This window comes from Lepus europaeus, chromosome 2, assembly GCF_033115175.1.
Source record: "Lepus europaeus isolate LE1 chromosome 2, mLepTim1.pri, whole genome shotgun sequence".
In the NCBI taxonomy this organism is placed as follows: domain Eukaryota; kingdom Metazoa; phylum Chordata; class Mammalia; order Lagomorpha; family Leporidae; genus Lepus; species Lepus europaeus.
The window spans coordinates 120826645-120852471 of record NC_084828.1 but is presented as its reverse complement, the minus strand read 5'-3'; the positions used below and the strand labels follow the sequence as shown (position 1 = coordinate 120852471).

At 45.5% G+C, this 25827-nt stretch overlaps 1 protein-coding gene across 4 annotated transcripts in view; it reads left to right on the top strand.

The window, feature by feature from the left end:
- Positions 1 to 25827, top strand: part of SCHIP1 (schwannomin interacting protein 1) — a 140462-nt gene that overhangs the window by 81819 nt on the left and 32816 nt on the right. The window contains exon 1 of one of the 4 annotated variants that reach the window (XM_062212488.1): positions 12418 to 12825. The exons of the other annotated variants lie outside the window; for them this stretch is intronic. Within the exon in view, the coding sequence (XP_062068472.1) occupies positions 12748 to 12825 (78 nt within the window). The 5' untranslated portion in view covers positions 12418 to 12747. Of the gene's footprint in view, positions 1 to 12417; positions 12826 to 25827 lie in introns of those variants that run through there. 4 annotated transcript variants of the gene reach the window in all.

Here is a 25827-nt window from a genome sequence, read left to right as displayed (position 1 = left end):
AACATTCAGTGTGATTTTTTTGTTTTTGTCATTGCACAGGAAGTGAGTTGTTTTACATCCAGTTTGCAGGATTGTCTAAGAATAGTGTGTAAGTCGGAAGTCATAATTGATGGTCCTAGAAATTTTCAAAAATCAACCGGCATGCACTTGATATTTAAAGTTGTACTCCTCTTTCCAAAGTTATTTTTACTACTATGCTGTTTTAAATGGTTAGTGAGTAAGAATTTGGTACCAATATGCATTTAAAACTCCAAATAGGAAAATTTTAATGAATGTTCTCAGCTGTGTGCTAATTTGCTATGTAGAGGTATGAATTCAACACTGATCAATTCCTGAGTGTTGAAGAACTCCTTCCTAGGACTTGAGCTACTGAGACAGCGTTGAAAAGAGCCTGGATGTAAACAGACAGCAAGAGCATCCTAAGAGAAAGCCCTGTTTGCCACAGCAGGCATGGCCAGTCCCCATCTGGATAGTTAGTATTGGGATGTTACTCAACCCACTGAGTTTAGAAGCTCTCCAGTTCTCTGACTTAAGGATGCCTCTTCCTTGTGTGAGGTCCGTTACCTGCGACTAGCAGGTGTTTCTCCGAAGGTCAGATTGCACAGTGCTAAATGTATTCAGGCAGAGTCGTGCATTTCAGGAGACTGAAGGCAGTGGTTTCCCAGCTAAGTCAAGTGTGCCTGTGAAAATATACCTGGACACGTTTCCTCTATGTAATACTTGGAATTTTATCAGGGTAGGCGTGTTTTGTAGTATTTTCATGTTTTAGCATATTTAGGTCCACAGAGTCTAAATATTGAGATGTGTGCTGCACAGGAATTCCTTCCATGAGAAGGAGGTCAGAGAGGCTGGGAGAGCAAGCAAAGCATCACTTCCACGTACCAGAGAGCTCAGGGCCGGGGATGGCAAGCACCCCTGTAGGGCCTGATCCACGAGTGGTGTGGTTCCAGGTGATCGCATGGCTGTAATAATTAGAATTATTTTCCGTCTGCCTCGCTAAGAAACTGTGTAGTTTATATTTTAAAGGGTAAGATACTGTGAGACTGTCTCCTGTCTCATAAGCATTCTGTTGAATGGGAAATTACTGTTTCTGTAGGCTGAAGAATTGGTCAAATAGCAGCAGCTTCTTGCAAGGAGGGGTTATGTTAGCCTACGGCTTCTTGCAAAGGATGACAAATTGATTCTGTTTTATATGAGCTGCAATATATAACAGTGGCTTGTGTGTTTAATAGTTTTGAAGTATTTATTGCCTATTTCCACAATAAAATTAAATGTATTCGGTGGCTAATAATAGTTAATAGATTCTGCATCTCCATGGGGTTTTCTAGTAGAACTACCCCATGTATGGTGGTTTTTTTTTTTTTTTTTTTTAAAGTGCTCTTCTTTTATACACAGCTTAGCAGGAACAGAAACATTAACCTTGCAGTCAAATCTTAATCCTCCTTAGGAACCTTAGTTTTAGAACCCAGCAGGCACCAGGTGAGATTGGATTCTGAAGCTGTGGCTTCTTTAAGGCCTTAGATTGATGTTGCCTTAATCTCTAGTGATAGCCACAGTTTGATGTTTTACAGAACTCCCTACCCCCATTTTTTTTAATGAGGGCTTCTTTTTTTTTTTTTCTTAAACATGCTAATGCAGTGGTCACAGCAGATTCCTTAGGTTAGTATTTTTTGGTGAATCCACAGCATGTATTTGGACGGCTGATTCCTTCCCCTATCTTCCCCTCCCCCATAGATTATACATGCCAAGAGTTTTAAATGGGGAGTTCATGGTTGGGGCTTCAGGAGCCATTCCTTCCAAAATTCCATGCACATTCTAGTGCATGCGTATAGATGTATTTATTACTATTCTCATCATCGTCATTATAGTGATAGTGGCTTTTTTTTTTTTTTTTGACAGGCAGAGTTAGTGAGAAAGAGAGAGAGACAGAGAGAAAGGTCTTCCTTTTTCTGTTGGTTCACCCTCCAAGTGGCCGCTACAGCCAGCGTGTTGTGGCCGCTCGATGCGCCAATCCAAAGTCAGGAGCTAGGTGCTTCCTCCTGGTCTCCCATGCGGACACAGGGGCCCAAGCACTTGGGCCATCCACCGCTGCCTTCCCGGGCCACAGCAGAGAGCTGGACTGGAAAAGGAACAACCGGGACAGAACCGGCACCCCAGCCGGGACTAGAACCCGGGGTGCCAGCACCGCAGACGGAGGATTAGCCTAGTGAGCCGCGGCGCCGGTACAATAATGGCCTTCTAACTGGTTTACCTGCCCCTGCCCTACCCATAGTCTCTGCAGAATGAGCTTTTAAAACTCAAATCAGACCAGTTCCCACAGGTGAGATTTTTTTTTTCAAAAGTTACCCGCATTCTCCAGGGCCACAGCTGGCTCCTGTTTCCTCTTGGACACCTTTCCCCTGTTCCTTCATTCCCCTCCCACCACGCTGGGCCACCCTGCACTTGGTCCTCCTGTCTGTGTGGGTTCGCTATACCTTCCCACCCCCACCTTCCCACCCCCATGTAGGGTTGCCAGATTTAGCAAATAATGCTTAGTGTTTGGGATGTACTCGCACCAAAAAATTGTTCTTTGCTTACATTTTGGAATCCACACTCCTGTAGGCATCCTGCGTTTTACCCACCAAGCCCCAGGGCCCTCAGTCCCTCTCCTCACACCTTGCTCAAATGCCACATCCTGAGGAGACCTTCTCTGACTTACTCCGTGAACTTCTGTCTCCCCAGTTCTTTCTGGCCCAATATTTCTAGTATGCTTTCCTGATTTTTTTGCTTGAGAGACAGAGAGACAGACAGAGCTCCTATCATCTAGTTCATTTCCCCAAAGCCTGCAGCAGCTAGGGATGGGCCAGGCCAGGCCAAAGTCAGGAGCCCAGAACTCAATCCAGGTCTCCCATGTGAGTGGCAGGGACCCAAATATTTGAGCCATCACCTGGTGCTTCCCTGGGTACCCATCAGCAGGAAGCCAGAATTGGAAGTCAGAGCCCATATGGAACACAGGTCTTCCACTGTGGAACGGTTGGGCTACGTGTCTCCCCCCTCATTTCTTTCTATATCTAGCACTTACCACTATCAATCACAGTACATATTTCACTTATTTATGTGCCCTATTTTCTGTCTCCCTACTCTGTGTAAGCACCATGACAATGGGGATTTTTTTTTTTTTTTTGACAGAGTGGACAGTGAGAGAGTGAGACAGAGAGAAAGGTCTTCCTTTTGCCATTGGTTCACCCTCCAGTGGCCGCCGCGGACAGCGCGCTGCGGACAGCGCACCACGCTGATCCAAAGGCAGGAGCCAGGTGCTTCTCCTGGTCTCCCATGCGGGTGTAGGGCCATCCTCCACTGCACTCCCGGGCCATAGCAGAGAGCTGGCCTGGAAGAGGGGCAACCGGGACAGAATCCGGTGCCCCGACTGGGACTAGAACCCGGTGTGCCACACTGCTAGGTGGAGGATTAGCCTGTTGAGCCGCGGCGCAGGCTGACAATGGGGATTTTTATCTTTGTTCTTTGTATGGGTGGGCAAGCTACTGTGTATAAAATGACTAAGAAAAAGGGCATGGCATCCCTCACAGTTGTAGCACTGGGGCTTCTTGAATTACGACTTTCAGCCCCTTCTCTGCCCTCCGCCGACCGTGAACCTGCTCTGTTTTCATTGTCTGTGGGTCACATCATCCCCTTGTTTCTTGTTAGCCTTCTCATCTGTGAAATGGGGTTTTCCCAGTTGACACCTGGCCTGAGAGGGGGCAGATCCCCTGGCAGAGGCCATGTTTCTGGGGGCACCAGTCAGCTGGCTATGAGGGGATTCAGAGCCACGCCCCTCCTGTCCTCTGTTCCCCTCAGCCCATCAGTGTTTCCAGGAGGATTGCTCATCCCCAACTGCTGGTGGCTAATGCATAGAAATACAATTGATTCTTGTATATTGCTTTTCCAAAGAGATCATTGTTGTTGAGTTTGGTAGCTACCAGGAGCCTGGACTACCCTGCATGAGCAAATGTTTGGGTGCTCTGTGCTTTGAACAACATAGGCCAAGGAGTAAACAGAGGGGAATTGCAGTTTCTTGTGGTGGCTTTGGTCTTCAAAGCCCTCTGTGGCCTGTGTGTCCCTTCTCCCTCCCGGAGTTTACTCCAGCGAGGAGGTGGCCAAGGCATGGGTTGCCATTCTCTCGTAGCCCGGTTCAAAGATTGAGCTGTCGACCTCCATTTCTCAGTCTTGGGAGGAAGCCAGTCTCTTCAGGAAAGAACCCTGCCCACAGCTTCAAGCCTGGCAGCCTGGAAGAGGCCAAATTCTTCCAAATGGTCTCTAACAGGCAGCCTAAAGAAATTAACTTGTGAGCACAACTTTAGGTCACAAGGTCCATTCTGCTTCAGAGCTCGTAGATAATGTCCGCGTTTTCTTGCAGTTGAGTTTGGGAACGATGTGCATGTTTAAAAACAGCAGAATACTTTGATCCCCTTTGGCCGTCCCCTCCCTGCGCCTAGTACTGCCTCAGACACAGATCACATCCTCTCATTCTTAGTTATTGTGGGAATGGAGGTCCAGTGTGTGAATGACTCTCCGCTTGTCCCTCCCTTGGGAGCATGGAGAGTCCCTTCTTCAAATGCACACCTGGTGATGACAATCTTTCCTGCCGCCTCGGGCTCCTGAGGGTAAATTCCAGACCCCATTTGCACAGCATTCAAGGCTTAACAGAAATCTGAACCCTGGACAGCAATGCTGCTCCCTGCAGGTCCAACACGCCTGCCCTGGCACTGCCATCAGCTCTTTTCCTTTGCTGAGACGCCTCCCACCCGCACTCCACCTGCTGTCACCTGTCACAGGCTCCTGCAGCTTCCCAGGCTCCAATGCCACCTCCTTCAGGAGATTTTTCCTCTCTCATCCGCCAGTCAAACTGTCTCCTTCCCGATGCGCTTTGTGTTTTCTCTGGAACCCATTTACAGCAATTTACGTGGAGCTGTGTTTCCCACAGGAGAAACACTAGGCTTCTGGAAGGCAAGGACCTTATTGGAATCAACACGGCCTGTGCCATACGCACGTCCTCAGGGTGTGTGTCCAGTACACATTTGCGGGGTTGAATTGCATTTCCTGCAGCTGGTGCTGAATCCCCAGGATCAGGTTTCCCTTCACAGCCGCAGAGAGAAGCTTGGAGCTGTGCACTGCAACAGGGAGTTGGTGTCGGGGTCTCTTGGCCAGCTGCCAGCCCCTCACACATCCCATGTGCCAGAATGGGGGACTCACAGAATAAGAGACTGAGTGCATTGTCCGTGACGTGGCACATGAAGAAAAGCACTCCCTGCCTGCTTTCTCCCCCAGAGAACTTTCCCAAGGTGGACTTTGTGGTCTATCCCCAAGCCCTTACGCAAAACACCTGTATGCATCCCCAGGATGCCTTTCTTGATAGATTGAATGCTGCCAAGTTTTAATTCATCCTTTTGCCATGGAAAGGGATCATTTCCTTGCCTTGTAGAACACCAGATTTTTCTGGGGTAAAATATTTCAGGCCAATGGGAAGTGTCATACCCAGTACTCAAATGATAAAACTGGGGGCTGTATCAGTTGAAGTAGTACATCAAGATATTTTGAAAGTTCTTGCTGGAGAAGGAGGTAAACAGCCCTGCGTGCCCAGATTGGAAAGGCCCATTTAATGGTTAACAAAGGAAAGGAAATATCCCTGTTGACATCAGGCCAAGGGAGGGCTCATTTCCAGATCCCTTCTTCCTGTGAATGAGAAAACAAGGTATCAAATTTGAGTTCATTTAAGATTCCACCCAATTTAAGCCTGGTTTCACCCACAGCAGGAAAAAATGTATTGAAATGGAAGGAGAATTTCAAAGCATTTTAGTGCATTATTTGATACAGGCTTTTAAATACAAGTTCACTGAAACAAGTTTGTGTGTTGTTCTATAGTGATTGTTTTCCCCCTTGGTTGATAGTTCTGCAGAGTACTTCATCGTCATTGTTTGGCTTGATTAAAGTATAGTTGTGTTCTGCTCTGTTGAAATTGTGTCTTTGTTTTTTTTTTAATAAGGAGACGGTAACCTTAAAAATAAAGAAGCTAATTCTGAATATAAATTCATCTGTATTTGTTCTCAACCACGATATCTGAAAATCTGATTTATGTGTTTTAGCACAAAAGGATCATGGTAATAAGTGCTACAGATGGGGAAAAACAAATTTTCAACAAAGTCTCAGTGTGGGCATGATATGAAATAGAAATTTGGTACAAGCACATCATTCCTAGTTAAAGAATGGCTTGAGGCCTCAAACTTTCTGATTCATACTTCAAGTGGTTTTAAGAAATAAATAGGTAAGATACATTTTAAGCCACAGGTCTAGTATTTTCTCTTGGGAAGGTCAGTAGTGTGAGGGGTGGTAAGAACATGGGCTTTTCTCTGCGGCACACAAAACTGCATTGATGGTTTTTTGAAGAATAGAAACCCCACGTTTGTGTATGTATGTGTATATGTAAATATACATATGGATAATCTGGGTAACTCATCACAGTTTCACACACAGAAGCTCAATATTAATAGAACCATACCCTGTTGAGCCATATCCCATTTTTTATTTCTCTATACCAAGGGGAAATTTGAAATCTTGGTAAACTTAGTATTCCTTTGTGCAACAGAAGCATCAGAAGCTACTGATAGAAAATAGTTTGACAAAACAACTTGAATTCAAAAGAAAACAACCTCAGAGAGGCATAGTGACAGTGTCGGAGAGCTGTGAACAGGGGAAGAACCCACAGAGAAACAAGACAAGGACATGAATGTAAGTCCCACTTGGAATCAAGACCATGGCCATCAAAGTGGCCATGGTTGAGTTTGTGTACTCAGGGTTCTAGTTTGCTGGAAGGAGTTAAAACCATAGGGCTGAACCTTTTGAAAAACACTTGAAACTCTGTCTACTGCCAGCACTGCCACCTTCCCCACCCTATACTCCAAATGCTATTATTTTGATATCTTTTAACTCGCACGGAAAGTCCATTTAGAAATCGCCTGCGTGGGGCAGGCGTTTGGCCTACTAGGAAAAATGTCCACATCCCATTTGAAAGTGCCTGATTTCAATTCCCACTTCTGGCCCCTGACTCCAGCTTCTTGCTAATGCAAACTCCAGGAGACAGTGGGTGATGGCTCAAATAACTGGGTTCCTGCCACCCACGTGGGTGACCTGGATTGAGTTCCTAGCTGCCAGCTTCTGCCCCCTGGCCATCGTGGGCATTTGCCAAGTAAACCAGCGGATGGAAGCATTCTTTCTTTCTGCCTTACAAATAAAATACTTTTCCTTGCTCAAAAATGCAGCATTCCATTAAATAAAGGCAACAAATAAAAGATTGCCTGCATAGTTACATGGCTTTTCTAGCTATCAAAATACCTTCATTGAAAAGCAAACCAAATTTAGATACACTTTACACCGAAGAAAAATTATTTGAGAAGAGATGATAAATCTAATATACAGAATATGGATGTCCAGGGTGAAGAGGAGGGAGTGGGAGACTGAAGGGTTAATCAGGATGCAAGAACGTTTCCATGTATGAATAGGAAAATCTTTTGACAATGCATAAATGATTTCCCATTAATGTGGTCAGTGTGCACAGAGTCAATAATTTCCAGCAGTGGCCGATAATGATCATGTAAAAGCATTAGCTCACGTGAGCCGTGTGCCTTGCAGTGCTGATCCTGGCTGCACAGGAAGCGAAGCTCCATTCTAGTGCTTGAATTTCAGGGTTGGGGGAGGGAAGAGGACCTTTCAACCTCAGGGATTCTAAGTGGCTTTGAGTACATTTTCTAAGGGAGAGCATCAGCGTCAGGGCTGTCTTACTCCTGGACAGTTCCTTTTAGAGCAGGCAGCAGCAGAGGAGGAATAGGAGAAAATTCCAGTGGGAAGGGCGTGCGTGGCTGTTAGCCCTCGTTTGCAAAGCTTCTGCCAAACCGCCAGACCTTGCATTCAGCCCGAGTATCTCCCGAAGTGGTGTTTGGTTGGTTTATATTTTAGCTTTCTTGCTTTCATTTGGACCTTGTAGAAGTGCAATTAATTACAATGTTGGTCCCAAGTATCTAAAGGCAGAGCCTTGCCAGGCTGCCTGGAAAGATGGTTGGAAATAGAAGGACGGGGGCTTACAATGATTTTTTGTTTTCCTTCAAATTCTAGAACAGTACTTCTAAAAGTTAAGATGCACTAAGAAAATCCTCGAGCTCTCTTTTCCGGAAGCGTAATTTCTTACTTGGGGGGTTTGGGATGGGACCTGGGGACTTGCATTTCTGTTCCATTGCTCTAGTAGGGGAACACACTTTGAGTGGCCGAACTCGAGAGATTCTGGAAGATGAGCCCTGTGTCCCAGATAGGAAATCATCAGCTATTTCCAACTGGCCTGGCCACCCACGGAGCAGTGGTACTGTTCCATATGGACAGGCAGTGAGCAGCTCTCTGTGCTCAGCTCTTCTCTGGGTGTGATGCAAAGCCATTTCACCTGTACTGGGAGCTGCCCTGCAAGCTCTCGAATCACATTTCAGAAGAGGTCCTATTGCCTGTCTATGTGTATGTAGTACTTAGGAGAGAATCCTTTATGATAAAGAAGGAGGTGGGGCAGGGGACTGAAATGGTCTTTTAGTCCTAATTCTTGTCATTCTTGTTTGGTTGCAAAGTTTCTGTCTTGGACTTTGAGCTATGTTCTCCAAAAGATAAAATGTTAGTAATGTATGTATGTAGATACATACAGCTATGCATATAGTTAATATATTAGTACATATGTGAGTTTCTATATGTATAAACATACACATAATTAATAATGAGAGTTTAGTTTTTCTCATTTTAACTGCATATTTAAGACTGCCCAGTTAAAGTTGAAGTAAAATGATGGTATTAACTAGGCTTACAGAATTATGTATCTTACTGAGCCTTGTAATTTCTAAATTCATCATTTCATCCATGTTTGCTCTTGATTATAGGTTGTTAAGTGGACTACGATGCTGACCAGGGTTGAGACTGGGAATTATGTAGTCGCTGAACCCTAGGTAGAGTGAACCAGGGTCTGGAAACCAGTGCAGCCGTGGTGCCGGGAGCAGAGCAAAATAGAAGAGCCAATTATGTTCTTGGCGCTTTATTTCCCAGGGGGCTGGCCTGGGGGCTGGGATAATAGGTGGATGGGGCATCCAGCTAAAGCCTGGCACCCCCTTTCCACCAGAGCAGACCCATTTTTACCTTTAGAACACATGTGGGTTTCATAGAAGAGGTCGGCTGGAAAGCACAGATGAAAACTATTAACTTTTTCTGTTCTGGACAGCATTTCAAGGAAGCATTTTTTTTTTAAAGAATCATTCATTTACTTAAAAGTCAGAATTACACAGAGAGAATAGGAGAAGCAGAAAGAGGTCTTCCATCTGCTGGTTTACTCCCCAGTTGGCTGCAATGGCTGGAGCTGTGCCAATCTGAAGCCAGGAGCCAGGAGCCTCCTCCAGGTCTCCCATGCAGGTGCAGGGGCCCAAGGACTTGGGCCATCTTCTACTGCTTTCCCAGGCCGTAGCTGAGAGCTGGATTGGAAGTGGAGTAGCTGGGACTCGAACCAGCACCCCATATGGGATGCCAGCACTGCAGGCGGCAGCTTTACCCGCTACGCCACCATGCCAGCCTCTCAAGGAAGCATTTTATCTTATTTTATTTGAAGCATCCAAAACCTCACACACGAGGGATCTTATGCTAATTTACTAATTGTATCTTTCTCTTAAAAAAAAAAGATTCATTCACTTATTTGATAAGGCAGAGTTAGAGAGAAAGATTGATCTTCCATCTGCTGGTTCACTCCCCAAATGGCTAAAACAGCCAGGGCTGGGCCAGGAGCCTGGAACTCTATCTGGCCCTCCCACTTGGGTGCAGGGGCGCAAGCACTCTGGTCAGTTTTGCTGCTTTCCCAGGCATTCTTGGGGAGCTAGATCAGAAGTGGGGCAGCCAGGACTCGAACCAGCATCCATACAGGATGCCGGTGCTGCAGGCTACCACTTAACCCACTATGACACAACGCCAACCCTTTGAGGAAGCATTCTGAACAACACATTGATTTCTCCTCAGTCACATGGTTATTCAGTAACTCTTCATTGTCCACTTACCGTGAATGACACAGTTATCTAGATGTTTGGGGTAAGCGAGATGAATAAACGCAAATTCCCATCCCCTTAGAAAGCCTAAAACAATAATGGTGTGGGAAAGAAGCCGCAGTGGCACTGACAACACCGTGGTAAATTGGAAAGCAGCAGTGTAGGCGCTGTCCTTTCGTTGCTTGAGGCGTGAGCAGCTGGGCATATGTGACCTTGGGTGCTGGGTGTTCCAGATGTGTGGTTTAGAAAGTACTTCAGTGTTAATATTCTTACATGGGAACGCTACTGGCTAGCTGTGTATTGAACTCTAATTTTTGAAAGCTACATGTACTTATTTGACTGTGTGTAATTGTTTCTTCAAAGGGAATCAGCTGGGCGTGGTCCTGCATGTGCATTTAGAGGGCCCAGGCTTGCATTGACTAACACACTGTGCGCAGTCACTTAACCACACTGGGTTCTCTTGCTCAGCTCCAAAATGCAACTGATAGCGTCTATTTCTAGTGGTTATTGGGCCTGTTAAAGACATGTGGAAGTACTGGCACTTCCCACCCCTCAATAAAGAGTGGCTGTTGTTACAGTGCTATCAGACATCATGTCAGAAGGTGAGTACTTCCTTCATTTTACCTAACCTGCTCTGGCAGGATTTAATGTACACAGGGTCCTTCAAAGTAGAACCTACAAGGATATTTCAAAAAGTCTGTGGGAAAATAGAATTAAAGGTCATTAAGGTGAAAAAATGTTTGCAGTCATGCATCATCTTACCATAATCCACATTTTGGGGAACTTTCTGAAGACCTCATGGAGGTGTGGACTTCACAATATTTTGCACCAAAATAAACCAATCTTTTAGTTCCATTTTCCACACACTTTTTGAAGCCCCTAAAGCTTTATTATTATTATTTTGGTTTTTGTGGGCCTTTCTTTTTAAATTTTTATTTTAAAATTCTTCAAATAATAAAGACAATATAAAGAAGAATTCAGTGAGCACACTTAGCTTTAAAAAGTTTTAACATTTTGCCATATTCACTTCATATGTATGTATTACATACACACATTGAGTTTTTATTGAAAGCAGGGATATTAATATCACCCCAGGTGGAATTGAAGACAAGAGTCTAAAGTGAGGAAAGATGGATGTACCTTGAACTTGATCTTCACCTTAAAGCTTTGGTGAATTCTGCAGTTGTAAACGCTGCCCTGGGGCAGCTCCCATTGGCCAATGTTGCTTTACCACCTCAGAAAGTGTTCTATGCCTCCTGCATGCAGAAAGTGGGACCCCCATCTAGAGAGAGGGTCCTGGGGAGTGGAGGGGAGTAAGACAGGGGAGAAGCCCTGCCCATATGCAAGAGTTGCTCTCCAGGTCCTGGTCACCATCATGTCTGACAAACACGCAGTGCTTTCCCTTAGGAACCGAGTTGAAGGGATTGGATTTGGATCAGGGTTTGCAGAGAAAATGAGAGTGAGGAGTGAACTAAACAGACCACTGGAGGTGAGCGTCCCGTTGGCGTCCAGGTGCCCTTTGAGCGCTGGTCCTGAGCACTGTTGCAGGTGCTCAGGAATGCACGCGGGAACACCTGCTGACTGGCATACCTCCTGCTTCCTGCCTAAGCATGTCAGAGTCGCACTGTCCTTGTCTTTGAATGCTCTTCTGGTCGCCTCTGCAGACAGTAACACAGCCAGTGGATGTTTTAGTTGGTGGCAGTAGGACCTCAGTTCTGACCAGCGTGTGTCTGAGGATGTACTTGTTTGTCTGCTTCTTGCACCAAAACATCCTCCAGCTGCAGGCCGTTCCCCTCGCTGGATGTAAAGCCTATAAACAAACCCAGAAAGCCTGGGGAGGGGTGTGGGAGCGGCCGAGAATGTCTACTTTGTGAGCAACCCTGCCGCTGGCTGGATTTTAAAGAAAAGTTGATGGCTCTTTTTCTCTTGCCTATATTCGGAGAACAAAGCACCGCTCCCGGGGCAGAAGGGTCCTTCTTTGGGCAGGAAATCAATGTCAGTCTCAAGCTGGAGTCTTTCCAGAAGGTGCACTTTTACGTTTGATTTTAAGAGTAAGAGATGATCAGTTATGGAGAAAAGAAGGAGAAAAAAAAAATCATAGCGTGTGTCTTATGGGTCAGCCTGTCTGCTGCTTCCTTCATTCTGGGATACCCGGCCTTTAGCTCACTGGAGAAGTCAGCGAGGCTGGGAGCTTTTGCGCCTATTTTTATCTCACACAGTCCATCCCTGGATCCAAGCAAGATTGCTGGTTGTCCTCACAGAGCTCCAGTCCACACTCAGCCCTCCGCTGGGCAGTCGGCTCAGCTGGATGAAGCTGAGTGCCTCTCTTTTCCTTTATTGGAAACAGGAAAGGTGCTGTGGGGAGGAATCTGGGCAGGATCACTCAGGGGAAGGTGACAGCAGATGGTGGACGGCTGGGCTCTCCACAAGCAGAGCCAGCGTCAGGAGCTGAGAACGCAGCTGCCCAGCGCCAGAGCAAGGCCAGACCAGAGAGGCCGGGTGGGATCTGTGGGACAGAGGGGGCAATTAGGCTCACGGCCAGACACAGACTCTTAGCTGCCTCTCCATGTCGTTATGAGCAGTAACCAGGACCCTGGGCAGTTGGCACATCAGCCCATCAGAATTCATGGGAGGTTATTTAAGTGAAATTCTAAAGAGTTAAAGGATGAATTTGGACAGTGATGGAATGGATGACATCATCAGTCAAGAATCCCCATTGGATATGCAGGGGAATTATAAAAAGGTAAGGAGGGGGTGCTCTTTTGTTGACCAACAATTGGACCATTTTTCTAGCTGGGAGAAAGATCACTCTTGAGGAGTGGCCAAATTCCACACTCTGTGGCCATTGCCATAACACAGACAAGAAACTGAATGCACAGAATCAAGTGCATTGAGCTAGGAGAGCTGTTCTTTCTGTTTTTCCCACCTTGTATTCGTTAATATATTCTAACAGGGAAAAAATACATGTTGTTATTATGCAGTTGAAACATTCTATTCTGTAGTGAATTGCTAGGCAGACTTTCTGTATGAAGCATTTTTTAAGATTGTCAACATGTATCGACAGCTCCTCTTGTTATAAGTAGTTGCCAGAATGTTGAACATAGCTTTCTAAGCTTGGCTCTTTCAGTAATGAGAAGTATGAAGTTTTCCTAAGAAAAGTTTTTTGAGCTTTTAAAAATTGCTACAGTATCTGTTAATTCTTTGCTTGCTTTTTAAAATAAGTAAATATATTTTGGGAATGTTTTATATGGTAATTGTCTGGTAATAACAGGCCCAGCTAAAAATAGCTTTAGTTACATGGGTGAGGTCAGGAAATCAAATGACAAGTATATGCTTGTCTGTCCACAGAACGCTAAACACACCCTGTGTCCCTCCCCCCTTCATTATTTGCCAGAAGTCAAGTGCAGTTCATAGCACAGGTCCATGTTCCCCTCAGAGGCAAGTATCAGTTACAGTATAACCTACTAGAACAGTAAACTTGCTGCAGAATTTTAATATGATCAAATATATCACTAACATTTTTTCCCAACATGAGATGCAGAAGGAAGTTTCTATCATGCTAGATCCTTAAGTATAATAATGTAAAATACAGCAGTTTTAGCTAACATCTAATTGTAGGTGGGTGGGGAGGCTCTTTTAATTATACAGTTTATTTCTTTTGAAAATAATGTTGAGTCTTTTTTTTTTAAGATTTATTTTTGAGAATAGTTATAGAGAGGGGTAGACGAAGATCTTCCATCCAGTGGTTTACTCCCCAGATGGCCACAATAGCCAGGTCTAGGCCAGGCCAAAGCCAGAAGCCGGAAGCTTCATCTGGGTCTCCCACACAGGTGACAATGGTCCAAACAGTTGAGCCATCTTCTACCGCTTTCCCAGGCACATAGCAGGGAGCTGGATTTGAAGTGGAGCAGCTGGGACACAAGCCGGTGCCCATATGGATGCCAGCATTGTAGGTGGCAGGCAGTTTTATCATGCCACAATGCCAGCCCCTATAGTTTATGTCCTCTAGCAGTCCACAGTAGTTAATGTTCTTTCTCCAGAAGCTGAAACTTAAATATGAAAGGAGGTTTCAGTGACCTGCCATGTTGCCCCTGGTGATCCCCAAGAAGGGAATGAGTACACGAGGTGATAAGTTCGTGGTAAGTTCGTGGAGTCCTAAGACCGTAACACTTACCTCCCAGCTGGCCCCTCTTACCAGAAGCGAGTGTGCACCAGACGCTTGGGACACTCTACCATCAGGGTCGGATCACTTAGCCAACCCTGCAGAACAAATGTATAGTTCTCCCACTTCCTCTGTTTTAAGTGCGGAACAGCAGGTTATGGTTTTCTTTGTCAAACTGTTTGTTGGGTAGAAAAGTGAACGTCCATTTGCACTGAGGAAAAACAAAAGACATACCATTGAGAATGCATTGACCAGAAAGTCATGACTACTGTAGTTTTCTCCTACGGAGAAACTTGGAGAGAGAGGCCAGATGCCTGGAATAAGTGAGAGATGATATGCCTGCAACCTAAGACTAAGACGCTGACGAAGGCTACAGACATGGAAGGCTTCAGAGGCTTTGAAACAACAACAACACAGAGTTGCATTGTGCAGCCATTCTCCAAGGCAGGAGAATTAGTATCTGATAGGTTTGTAGAAAAAAAACCCACATGATCAAAGTTCCGGGTGGGTGGAGTGCTGGGAGCAGCAGTCAGAGTCTGGATACAGCTGAGGCTGTTCTCTTTATCATCTCAGCTTTTAACTGCCTTTGTCAGGCAGATTGCTTCAGATTCTTGTGTTATGGTTACTGTGAAGGCTTCAGTGGGCTTTTAAAAAAAAGAGTTTGTAATTGCATTAAGGGCTTCTAGTGAAACAGGACAACATGTGTTTTTGTTTTTTTTTTGTTTTTGTTTTGTTTTTTAAGATTTATTTTATTTATTTGAAAGAGTTATGGAGAGAGGGAGGTCTTGCATCTGCTGGATTACTCCGCAAATGGCTGCAATGGCAGGAGCTCTGCCGATCCTAAGCCAGAATCCAGGAGCTTCTTCTGGGTCTCCCATGTGGGTACAGGGGCCCAAGGACTTGAGCCATCCTCCCCTGCTTTCCCAGGTGCATTAGCAAGGAGCCGGATCGGAAGTGGGGCCGCCAGGACTCAAACCGGCACCCCTATGGGATGCTGGCGCTGTAGGCCTGGGCTTTAACCCTCTGTGCCACAGCACTGGCCCCAACATGTGCTTTTTATAAAAAAAATAAGAAAACAGTTACCTAGTATAAAGAGCACTAATTTAAATCTTCCTAATTAGAATCCTGATTTTTCCCTAATTAGAATGTTGCTTTTTAAAATTTTTGTCTAATGGTTCTCCTCTTTGGGTGGCTAAAAAATGAAATCAGATGCCATAGAGCAGTGGCCGTGGCCTTTTTGTCCCTGCATCCATCAGTGAAATGCACATATATTTAATTTAGAAATATGGGCCTAATGAATAGACCTATATTTTATTCAGAAATGATGCTCATTACCACTGTAAAATTCTATTACATATGTATAAAACATACACACATATAATTGCTTTTGAGAATAAAATGTTTGCTATAAATAAAAATAGAAGTTCTAATAATTTCTTCTTTCATATCCTGTGATACCCTAACCTCACTTAGTCAATTTGTCAAATTTTTTTCGTACAGTTTTTTTTTTTTTTGTCCAATTGTCAAAAACAGTTGGAAATGTGGTACACCCCTGCCTGGGTGCCATGGAATTCTCTGAGCTGGTTGCGCTAATAAATACCACATGCGTTCAGGGATTATTTTGCAGGGTTGTTTTAAAGTCAGACAAACAGCCTTCAGGGGAAAGGTCACTTTCCGATGACTAAAATTAGATTCCGCCAAGGCAAAGGAAGAGAAAGATTATGCATCTGTTTCTTTTCCTTGGGGAAGTTCCTGACTGTAAGGAAGAGGTTTCATTAAGGACCTCTGGTTTATTCAATAATAATAGGAAAACTGTACTCAACAGAAGACAGATCTTAGGATGGAGGAAGAAAAGCAAGCTCGGACCTAGGCAGCACCTGAGGTGTGTGTGTCCAAACCAGTATTTCCCTGCCCTTCTGCAAGCAGCTTCCGGTCCCCTGGCAAAGATCACACCCCGATTGTCTTTCAGGACCAAGGTCCACGGAGCAGCACGCAAGTCCTCCTGGTTCCCTCCACCTTCCCTTAACCAAGAGCAGCCCACGTTCCTGGTGTGGCGCGCAGCCCAGGACCCCAGAAGCAAGACCGAGCTTTCCTTCTAGGGGACCGCAGTCCACACGAGGAGGCACAGAAGCCAACAAGCTGTGCGGAGTGTGTGCCTCCTGGAAGAATGTTCAGATTCATGTGGACTTGCACAAGTTGCAGCCTAGGTCATCTTGAGCTAATATATAAAAAAAAAAAAAAGAAAGAAAGAAAGAAATCAAGGAAATGGCATACAGAAGTTTGGCAGAGAAATGTCCCAGAGCAGAGAAAATGCAGGGAAGCTGTTTCTGCCTTCTGTCCCCAGCTTCCTGTGCCCAGAGCAAGGGAGCTGCAGGCAGGACAGCAGGGAGGCCCAAGGATCCAGCAAGCACACGCCTTGCTTTGTTCCTCAGAGGTTCTGTCTCTGGTGGTGTGCATCCAATTACGGTGAAAGATTAGGGAGGACCCCGGGAGAAAATGAAAAGGCTGCAAGGAGCAATATTTAAAGTGAAGCCGCAGCTGCGCCTCATGTTTTTTTAAAAGGTGAATGGGAATGACGGCTTGAGATAAACTGCAATAAACAGGAGTGCAGAATGCCAGCTGCCATTCCAGACAGGCGCTCTGCCCTCCCTGCACGGTGATGGAGGAGAGGCAGCCGTCCACCCCCGTTAACCTCCTCCTGTCTGTGGAGTTTGGAGCCTCGCCCCACCTCAGCCACCTGAGCAGATGGCGTGTGTCCACCTTCTGGGCCAGCCCTCCTTTCTGTGAGGGAGAAATTGGTCTGGTCGGTGTTAGACGCTGTGGGTGCACAGTCCCCTGGCTCCTGGTTCTGGGTTCTTTCCCTCCTGTCTCCCTGTGGGCACCCCTGTGTGAGCTTTCATGGTCAAGGTCATTGTAGGTACCTAGGAGTTCCAGCTGAATGCCCAGCACACTGAGTTTATTCTTATTCTTCACGTGCACGGGCACAGGTGCTCGCACCCGGCTGCCCCTCCCCGCTCCTCTTACCAGTCTCCTTAGGTTCCCAGCTCTCTCTCACTTTTGTGTCTGTGCTTTTCTTGTCCATTAAGATTTAAGTCACATGAAATTCACCATCTTTAAACATACCCTTTTGATGGCTTTTAGTGTATTCCTGAAGTTGAACAAACCATCACCGATGCCCATTTGCTAATGGGCTGTCACTCCCAGACCCTCCTCCTCGTAGCCTCTGTCTTTGCTTCCTGTCTTCGTGGATTTGCATGTTCCAGGCATTTTTGGCTCATGGTTCATCCCTTTCTTCACTCTTTAGCACCCCTCCCACACACACACGCCCTCTTAATATTCCCAGCAGCTACCATTGAATGAGTTACCCCTCTCTGCCAGGCACTTTGCCAAGCAATTTCTATATAGTGTTCCTTTTCATCATTAACACAGCCCAAAAGGGATTGTGGGCCCCTTTTCCAGAAGAAGAAACTGGGGCTCAAAGAATGTCAGTAACTTGCATAAGATTAACTTGGGCCTTCTCAACGCCAAGCCCTGTGCCCTGCTCTGCCCTGCCTCCTTTCTGAGCATGTGTCTGTGTCCAGCGGCTGCCCCTGGGTGTGAAGTTGGTTACGGTTTGGCTGTTTCCTAGCCATGAGATAGGTGTTTGGACTGTTCTGTTCCCGGCCGTGACGTGAACGGCTGTGATGGGCTTACAGCCTTCTACAGTGTCACTGTTAAAAATAGAGCCGCCAGATAACGCCGTCCTGTGTTAAAAAGCTGTCTCTGTAGGCACTCATGTGAGAGCTAGAACGAGCTCAGGATACTCCCAGAAGTTTGTTTTGGATATTCTTGCTCTTAAGGCAGGAAAACCATTTAGTTTTCAAGTGTATCCCTTTAGGATTTAATGCTGAAACAGCTTCTTCTTTGCAGAAGGTACTTTGGGCTCCTTTACCTCTCACCAAACTCCCATTCTGAGTGGGTACTGAACTTGTCACGTTCAGTACATTTGCTCTGATCTTTAACAGAACGTTCAAGCAGCACAGCTGTGCACAACAACACTTCTGACTGCCTGCTTCTGTTTGCATTGCTTTCCTGTGTAGAGAAGACGTGTAGTCAGCACTTAGGCAGAGCCATCGTCACCCTCAGACTGATTGGAAGTGAGCTCCACCAGCCTCTGGACTGGCATCCCAGCACTTTTGATGTCAGCGAGTTCTCACATAAAACAAGTGTAGACGGCCCTAGGCCACAGAGTCCTTGCCCTTGGACACCTTGAGCTTTACATAATGAGGGCCAGCTCCCTTGAGGACTAATTGGTCCTGAGCAAGTTACATCCAAAGGCCTCAGCAGGGCCCATCAGCCCGACCTGACACCTTGCTAATGTAGATAGAATGCAAAGACAAGAAGCTTCAACAGCGTTCCAGGCAACCTATGTACCGTGGTTTACCGTGACCTTTCTAAAATGCTTAGTTTAAATGTCTGAAGTCGAAAATAGCAGAGATGCACAATAAAAAGAAAGTGTGCAGGCTTAATGTCCATTCAGTGATACAGTGGAGAGATACTATGTTTGTTTTCCACTAATAATTAAGTGCTTCCCAGGGGATACACTCAGATACAAAACTGGAAATAATCTGCATGATCCAAGTATTTATGCACTGGACATGCAGAAGCATACAGTTTCTTACAGAATGCTGTTTTCCTACTTTGATCTTGTAGAAAATCCATGGTTGGCCTCAGAAGATAATTAGCAAGTACCCTCGGAATATTTGTATTTTCTTTTTTGCCTTTGTGCTTGAAAGAAAATTAATATGCTTTTCCTTGAACAAGTAGGTTCTGGACTTCTGATTCATGATATTTCAAAGCATCAGACTCCCCCACGCTGGAGCAGTGCCTGTAATTGTTAGAGGAAAGCTGTCTTACAAACAGGAGAGAAGCAAGAGGGACTCCTGTTTTCCAAAAGGAAGAGTACTTCACAGTGAGCTCCAGAATCCCAGTGGCATTCCCTGGTGGATGCTGCTAATGGCAGTGATGCTCAATGTCACTAGGCAATAGATTGCATTGAAGCAGAGGGATCGTTAATTGCTTCAAAACAGGCATCCTGGCAAGGCCTTCGCAGAGGCCAGGCTGCTACAAATGAAATCCACCTGGCTGCAGAGGCCGACGATGCCACATGGAACAGATGTGCACACAGTTCAAGAAGCGCCAGCTCTGTGCTGCCTCAAGCTACTCGCTCTGTCCAGTTGTTTAAAAAGCTGGGCCTGAACCACCCTCACAGCGGCAGCAAACAGCATCTGTGAGACATGCATATTCTCAGCCCCACCCCAGACCTTCTGAAAGAGAAAAGTAGTCTGTGGTTTCCCAAGCCTTCCAGGTGATTCTCAAAGCCAGAGAGCTGCTGGCTTCCGGAGAGGTGTGAGAGACACGCCCCCTCCCCCAGTGTGTGTGTGTGTGTGTGCGTGCATGCCTTTCTCCTGGCATCCTGACTTCCTGAGGAACCAGGCTGTTCATCAGCCCGCTGTCCTTAGGAAGCTTTTCCTCAATAGCACGTGTTTTCTTCATCCTCATTTGAGGAAAGCAACAGTTGTCCCTTCATATCCTGCTACAGACAGCAAAATCTGTGGGTACTCAAGACTCTTAAATAGAGCAGCATTTGCTTGTAACCTACACACATCTTTCCTGATTCTTTAAATCATCTCTAGATTACTTGTGAGACCTCATGCTATGCCAAGTGCTGCGTAAGTAGTTATTAGACTGTATTGTTAGGGAATAATGGCAAAAAAAAAAAAGTATGTAGTGCAGGCATTTTTTTTTTTTCTGGGTATTTGCAGTCTACCATTGTTAAATCCATGGATGTGGCTAATTGTATTTGCTTCAGGTGGAGAAAGAGCAGTCAAGGCCTGGAGGCTCCTTAACCTCAGAGAGCATCTTCTTTGCACCCTCTAACCCCTTGCAACTCGTGGGGCTTGTTGCAAATGCAGAGTCTCCCTCCTTGCCTCTGAATCAGAATCTGCATCCTGACAAAATCCTCAGGGGCTTTGTATGCACCCTGGAGTCTGAGAAGCACTGAACCAAGTGCAACCTAGCCATGTATAAAGGAGAATGCCAGAAATGGTGTCTGCGAGAGTCACTAGCGAATTGGGTGCTGAGACAGTCAGCATTATAAAACAAGTATGTCCAAATCATAAATGCATCCATTTCAGTTCCCACGATGAGCCGGCAGAGTTAAGAAACAAAGGGAGCTGAGGAGGAGGGAAACTCACTGCAGGCAAGAAGTGGAAGGCTGGCAATGTGGGGGACACCTTTCCTTTCTCTGCCTCCCATTTCCCACTATAGAGTCCCATCCCCACCTGGACAATACCTGCTCCAAACTGCGTCTGCTCTTCTTCCCGTAGCATCTCTGTGCCATTCTCATCAGCAGGATGCTGTGATTGTCCAGGCGGAGCTTCCTTAAATGTCTTCATCCTTAGTTTAAGGAACCCTTCCTGCTGGTCCAGGAGGCCCTTTCCGGCTGTGTGGGATCCATCCTCAGTGCAGCAGTCAGAAGGAAACAGCTGCTGGCAGTGTCCTGATGTCCAGATGGCTTTAAGCTTAGGATGTTATTTCCCAGTGTGCTCCTGAGAACCCAAGAGGCCCTTTGGATGCCCTCACAAAAATAGAGTTTGTCTTTTAAAGGACTCTTAGAAATGCAAAGACTGGTCAGCCCTCTGCAGGTTAGTATGTTACAGGTGAGGGGCACCAGGCTGCAGCCAACAGGACCTGAGGCAATGCAGGGGTGATGTTGGTGTGAAAGGGCAGGATACCTGCTGCATCCCGAAAACAGAACAGAAAGGACTTGACATACTCATTTGGAGAGATGTGATTCTTACCCAAGCCCATTTTGTTGCTCTTTCTTTTCCTAAATGCTCCCTCTTTGTGCTTGCCTGAGAATTGCAGCGGCCCACTGGCACCCTAGGGGAGGCTGAGCATTGGCCGGCAGAATCTCCAGGCGCTCGGTGGTTTGTGTTCCAAGATCGGGGCAGCGTGGTACTCTGGGAAGTCATTGTGAGCCTTATCTGCTCAGACACAGGGGCTGGCAGTGTGGAATTCAGCAAAGGCTAGGCCAGAATCTGCCTGGGGCTGAATAATGGTGAGTGTCTAAGCGCGGGGTTCCTCTGTCACGGTGGGGAGCCACCAGGCCTCAGCTGCCCTTTTGCTTTTCCAGCAACACCAGTCTCAGATGTTCTGCTGTTGTTTCCTGAGGGTATCTCCCAAGGCAGTTTTGGAGTGGACTTGGCTTCCACGACCAGATGTGTGCTGAACAGTTTGGTTCTTGATACAGCCTCCCCCTTTTCCCATACACTTGCTGCTCCCCAGGATCTCTGGGCCTTGTGGGGTTGGAAGACGTTAATTGCCCAGCAAGTGTGAGTCCTCAGACAACAAGCAGCCTTGGAAACCACACACACATTATGATGGGAATCATATTTGTTCCAAAATGAAAACTGAGCCATGGAAATGAGGAGAGTGGCTGTGATGAGAAGCTAGGTGTTCTGCAAATATGTGTGGTTGTGATTGGTCTGTGATGTGCATGCTTGGCAGTCGTTTTCTGAGAAAGCATCTCATTCATCTCAAGGAGGAAGTATATCTGTAACTTTTTTAAAAATATATATTTTATTCATTTATTTGAGAAGTAGAGTTACAGACAGAGAGAAAAGTCTTCCATCTGCTGGTTCACTCCCCAAATGGCTGCAATGGCCAGAGCTGAGCTGATCCAAAGGTAGGAGCCAGGAGCTTCTTCCAGGTCTCTCACGCAGGCGCAGAGGCCCAAGGGCTTGGGCCATCTTTTTTTTTTAAGTTTTTATTTAATGAATGCATTTTTTCACAGATACAACTTTAGGAATAAGGTGGAGGCCGGCGCTGCAGCTTACTTGGCTAATCCTTCGCCTGCAGCACCGGCACCCCGGGTTCTAGTCCTGGTTGGGGCGCTGGATTCTGTCCCAGTTGCTCCTCTTCCAGTCCAGCTCTCTGCTGTGGCCCGGGAGGGCAGTGGAGGATGGCCCAAGTCCTTGGGCCCTGCACACATATAGGAGACCAGGAGGAAGCACCTGGCCTCCTGGCTTCAGATCGGCTCAGTGTGCTGGCCATAGCGGCCATTTGGGGGGTGAACCAACGGAAGGAAGACCTTTCTGTCTCTCTCTCTCTCACTGTCTAACTCTGCCTGTCAAAAAAAAAAAAAAAGGAATATAGTGGTTCTTTCCCCCATACCTACCCTCCCACCCCACCTGCTATCCCACCTCCCTCTCCCTCTCCCATCCACTTTTTCATTATGCTTCAATTTGAGTTTGATTTTATATACAGAGGACCAACTCCATGTTAAGCATAGATTTCAACAGTTTGCACCCATGCATACACACAACATACAGAGTACAGTTTGAGAACAAGATTTGCAGTCGATTCTCATAGTACAACTCATTAAGGATGGAGGTCCTACATGGGGAGTAAATGCACAGTGACTTCTGTTGTTCCTTTAACAACTAACACTCTTATTTATGACATCAGTGATTACCTGAGGCTCTTGCCATGGGCTGCCAAAGCTATGGAAGTCTTCTGTGACCATAGACTCCATCAGTATTTGGACACAGCCATAGCAAAGTAGATGTTCTTTCCTCCCTTCAGAGAAGAGTACATCCTTCTTTGATGGTCCTTTCTTTCCACTCTGGTCTCACAGAGATCCTTCATGGATATTTTTTGCCACAGTCTTGGCTTTCCATGTTGGGCCATCTTCAACTGCTTCCCCAGGCCATAGCAGACAGCTGGATCAGAAGAGGAGCACCCGGGACATGAACTGGTGCCCATGTTGGATGCCAATGCTGCAGACGGAGGCTTAGCCCACTATACCACGGTGCTGGCCCCCTAGATCTGTAACTTTTTAAGTCTCACAGTATATTCCCAACATGGTGGCCACCATTGTGTACCTGACTGTACAAGATTAAAGAGCAGAAAAATCTGGAATCACAAAGCGTGAGCTTGAACCCTGCCTCTTCTACCTAACATGTGACCCTTTGTCACCCCCAGTTTCCTCACCTTTAAAGCAGAAATTGTTGGAGTATTAACCATTTATCGAGACTTAACAATGCCTTGGGCCAAGTACAGCTGCTATGTAATTTAAATTCTTTGATTTAGCCTCCAGCATCCAATGAGATCCTTTACATCTGGACTGGGAAGAACTTTCCAGGCATGAAAGCCATCAGGAACTTGTCGTAGGAAGCAAGTTATTAACTATGTAACAAAAACTCAAAAGGAAAAATACCTGCAGTACAAGATTTTGAAAACTCTCAGACCTCTGTAGAAAAATAAGCAAAGTTTGGAATATTAATTCAGGAAAAGCAAAGTACAGTAACTAAAAGCATTTAAATATTTACTGTCACTGGCAAATCTAAAAAATTAGAATAAAAAGAATAGTACTTCGTGCCTGTCAAAACCAACAGCATTTTTCAAGTGAAAAATGCCTGATGCTAGCCAGGATATGGGGAAAGAGGCAGCCTTTCACATCGCTGTTGGGCATGTGAATGGGAACAGCTTTTCTCTAGAGCAATGTGACAAAATGTGTCAAGAGCCTCAACAAATGTTCCCACCCAGTTGATCTGGTAATTCCACTTCCAGGAACTTGTCCTGGGGAAATAATCAGACATGTGGGCAGGGATTTATGTAAAGATGCTAACTCCCCTGTTATTTTTAACTTGACACAATCCAAATGGCTCACTGTTGAGGGCAAACTCCAAAGGGTGGAATGATATGCAATCATTAAAAATCATATTTGAAAAGCATATGAAGTAGCATAGAGAAAATTCTCAAAATATAAAAAATATGATCTCAACAATGTGATTCCTATAAAAAGGAAAAAATGCACACCTGAGATAAAACTGGGATGAACACTGAAGTGTTAGTCATGATCTCTCTCTAAGTGGCAGGATTCTGCATGATGTTTATATTCTTTATACTTTTCTTGATTTGGTTGGGGGCCAGTGAAGCAGAGAGGAAGGGAAGGAGGAAAGAATATGTTATAAAACAGCCGTCTTTAAACTATTAATGAAATATTCACATGTAAGGAATTATAATTAATGTAAATAGAAGTATTTTCATGCCTCCCATCTGTGTAACTGTAGCGCACCAAGTGAGTTAGGAAAGACAGAGCCGGAACCTGGGGCCTGTTCCCACATTCACACCTGGGAGAGGTGTGTTTGCAGAAAACCTCTTTCAGACCCCAGGCTAAGCTGGACCAGCATGTTGTTGAACATTAACCATCAACACCCATGTGGCTCCCTGCTGGTTTTATATTTGGATATTCACTTACACCCAACAGTTTGGTGACTATTGATGACACTGGGTGAGAATCTCTTTTGCCTGTTAGTATGCATTGTGAAATAGGTTTGCTGACTATTTGAAATGAATTTGTTGTACGTAGAGACATCAAGCGACATGATTCGGTTTTAGCTGGAACATCACAGGTGGCAGCCCTGCGTATTTGGAAGGGCTGTTGTGGTTTGCTGTAATGAACATTCCCAGCGGTACAGTTCCAAGAGGTTAGTGACTGAATAGCATCATGCCTTCCTTTATGCTCTCTGGATACTTCCTTAGGGCTTGGCTCTCTGCTAACCCAGTGAACAATTTGAAGTGAGATCACATCTGAAAAATCTGTATCAAAGCTGTCTTTGTGGCTGTATTACACACACAGACACACACACAGTAGCTGTTAGTGTGACACAGTTCCATTGGTACATGTGAAAATGGGAGGTGGTCTCTGTGGATGAGTATTGATGAATGTGAAAGTTTAAAAAGTGCTTCTAGTGTTTAAGAGTGTTAAAGGACAGCAGAGGTGAACTTTCTATGAACTACGAGTTCTCAGACCGACTGAAAGTGAATGTCTGGTGCTTGAGCCTGGGGATCTGTATTTTTAAAGCCCTCCTGGGTATTCTGATACAGGATTTTAGAGCTGGAGCTTAGGAATTACTTAACTGCATTGCACTGTCATTTATTTTATTCTGTGCTGTTCACAGCCACCTGTGACTACTGAGCTCCTAAAATGAGGTTAGTGTGACTGAGGAACTGAATTTTTCATCTTAATTAATTATTAAATGCAAATAGCCATGTGACTAGTAACCACCATGTGAGACAGAGCAGCTTTAACCAACTGTATACTTCACTCAGGAATGAATTCTAGTCATTTCTCAGCTCATCCTTCCAATAAGTTGTGCATTTCTTCATTCTGGCACAATGATGCTCCAAACAGCTCTACTGAGAAAAGCCAGGCACCTACAAACCTTCAGTAGCCACACGCAGGCAGGGCCAGTGTAGTCTGTAACCTCCTGCTCAGAAGATGAGACCGTGGTCTGCCCACAGCCTTCCTCATTCCACACAATAGAAACCAAAATCTCATTCTCAGCCCCAAATTTCTATTCATTGTGTTTGGGTCTTCCAGTTGTTTTATTTTTCATTTATGTATTTCTTTAAGATTCATTTATTTTTTTTTTACTTGAAAGTCAGAGTTACAGAGAGGAAGAGAGGAAAAGAGTGAGCTTGCATCCGCTGGTTCACTGCCTAAGTGGCTGCAACAGCCAGAGCTGAACCAGG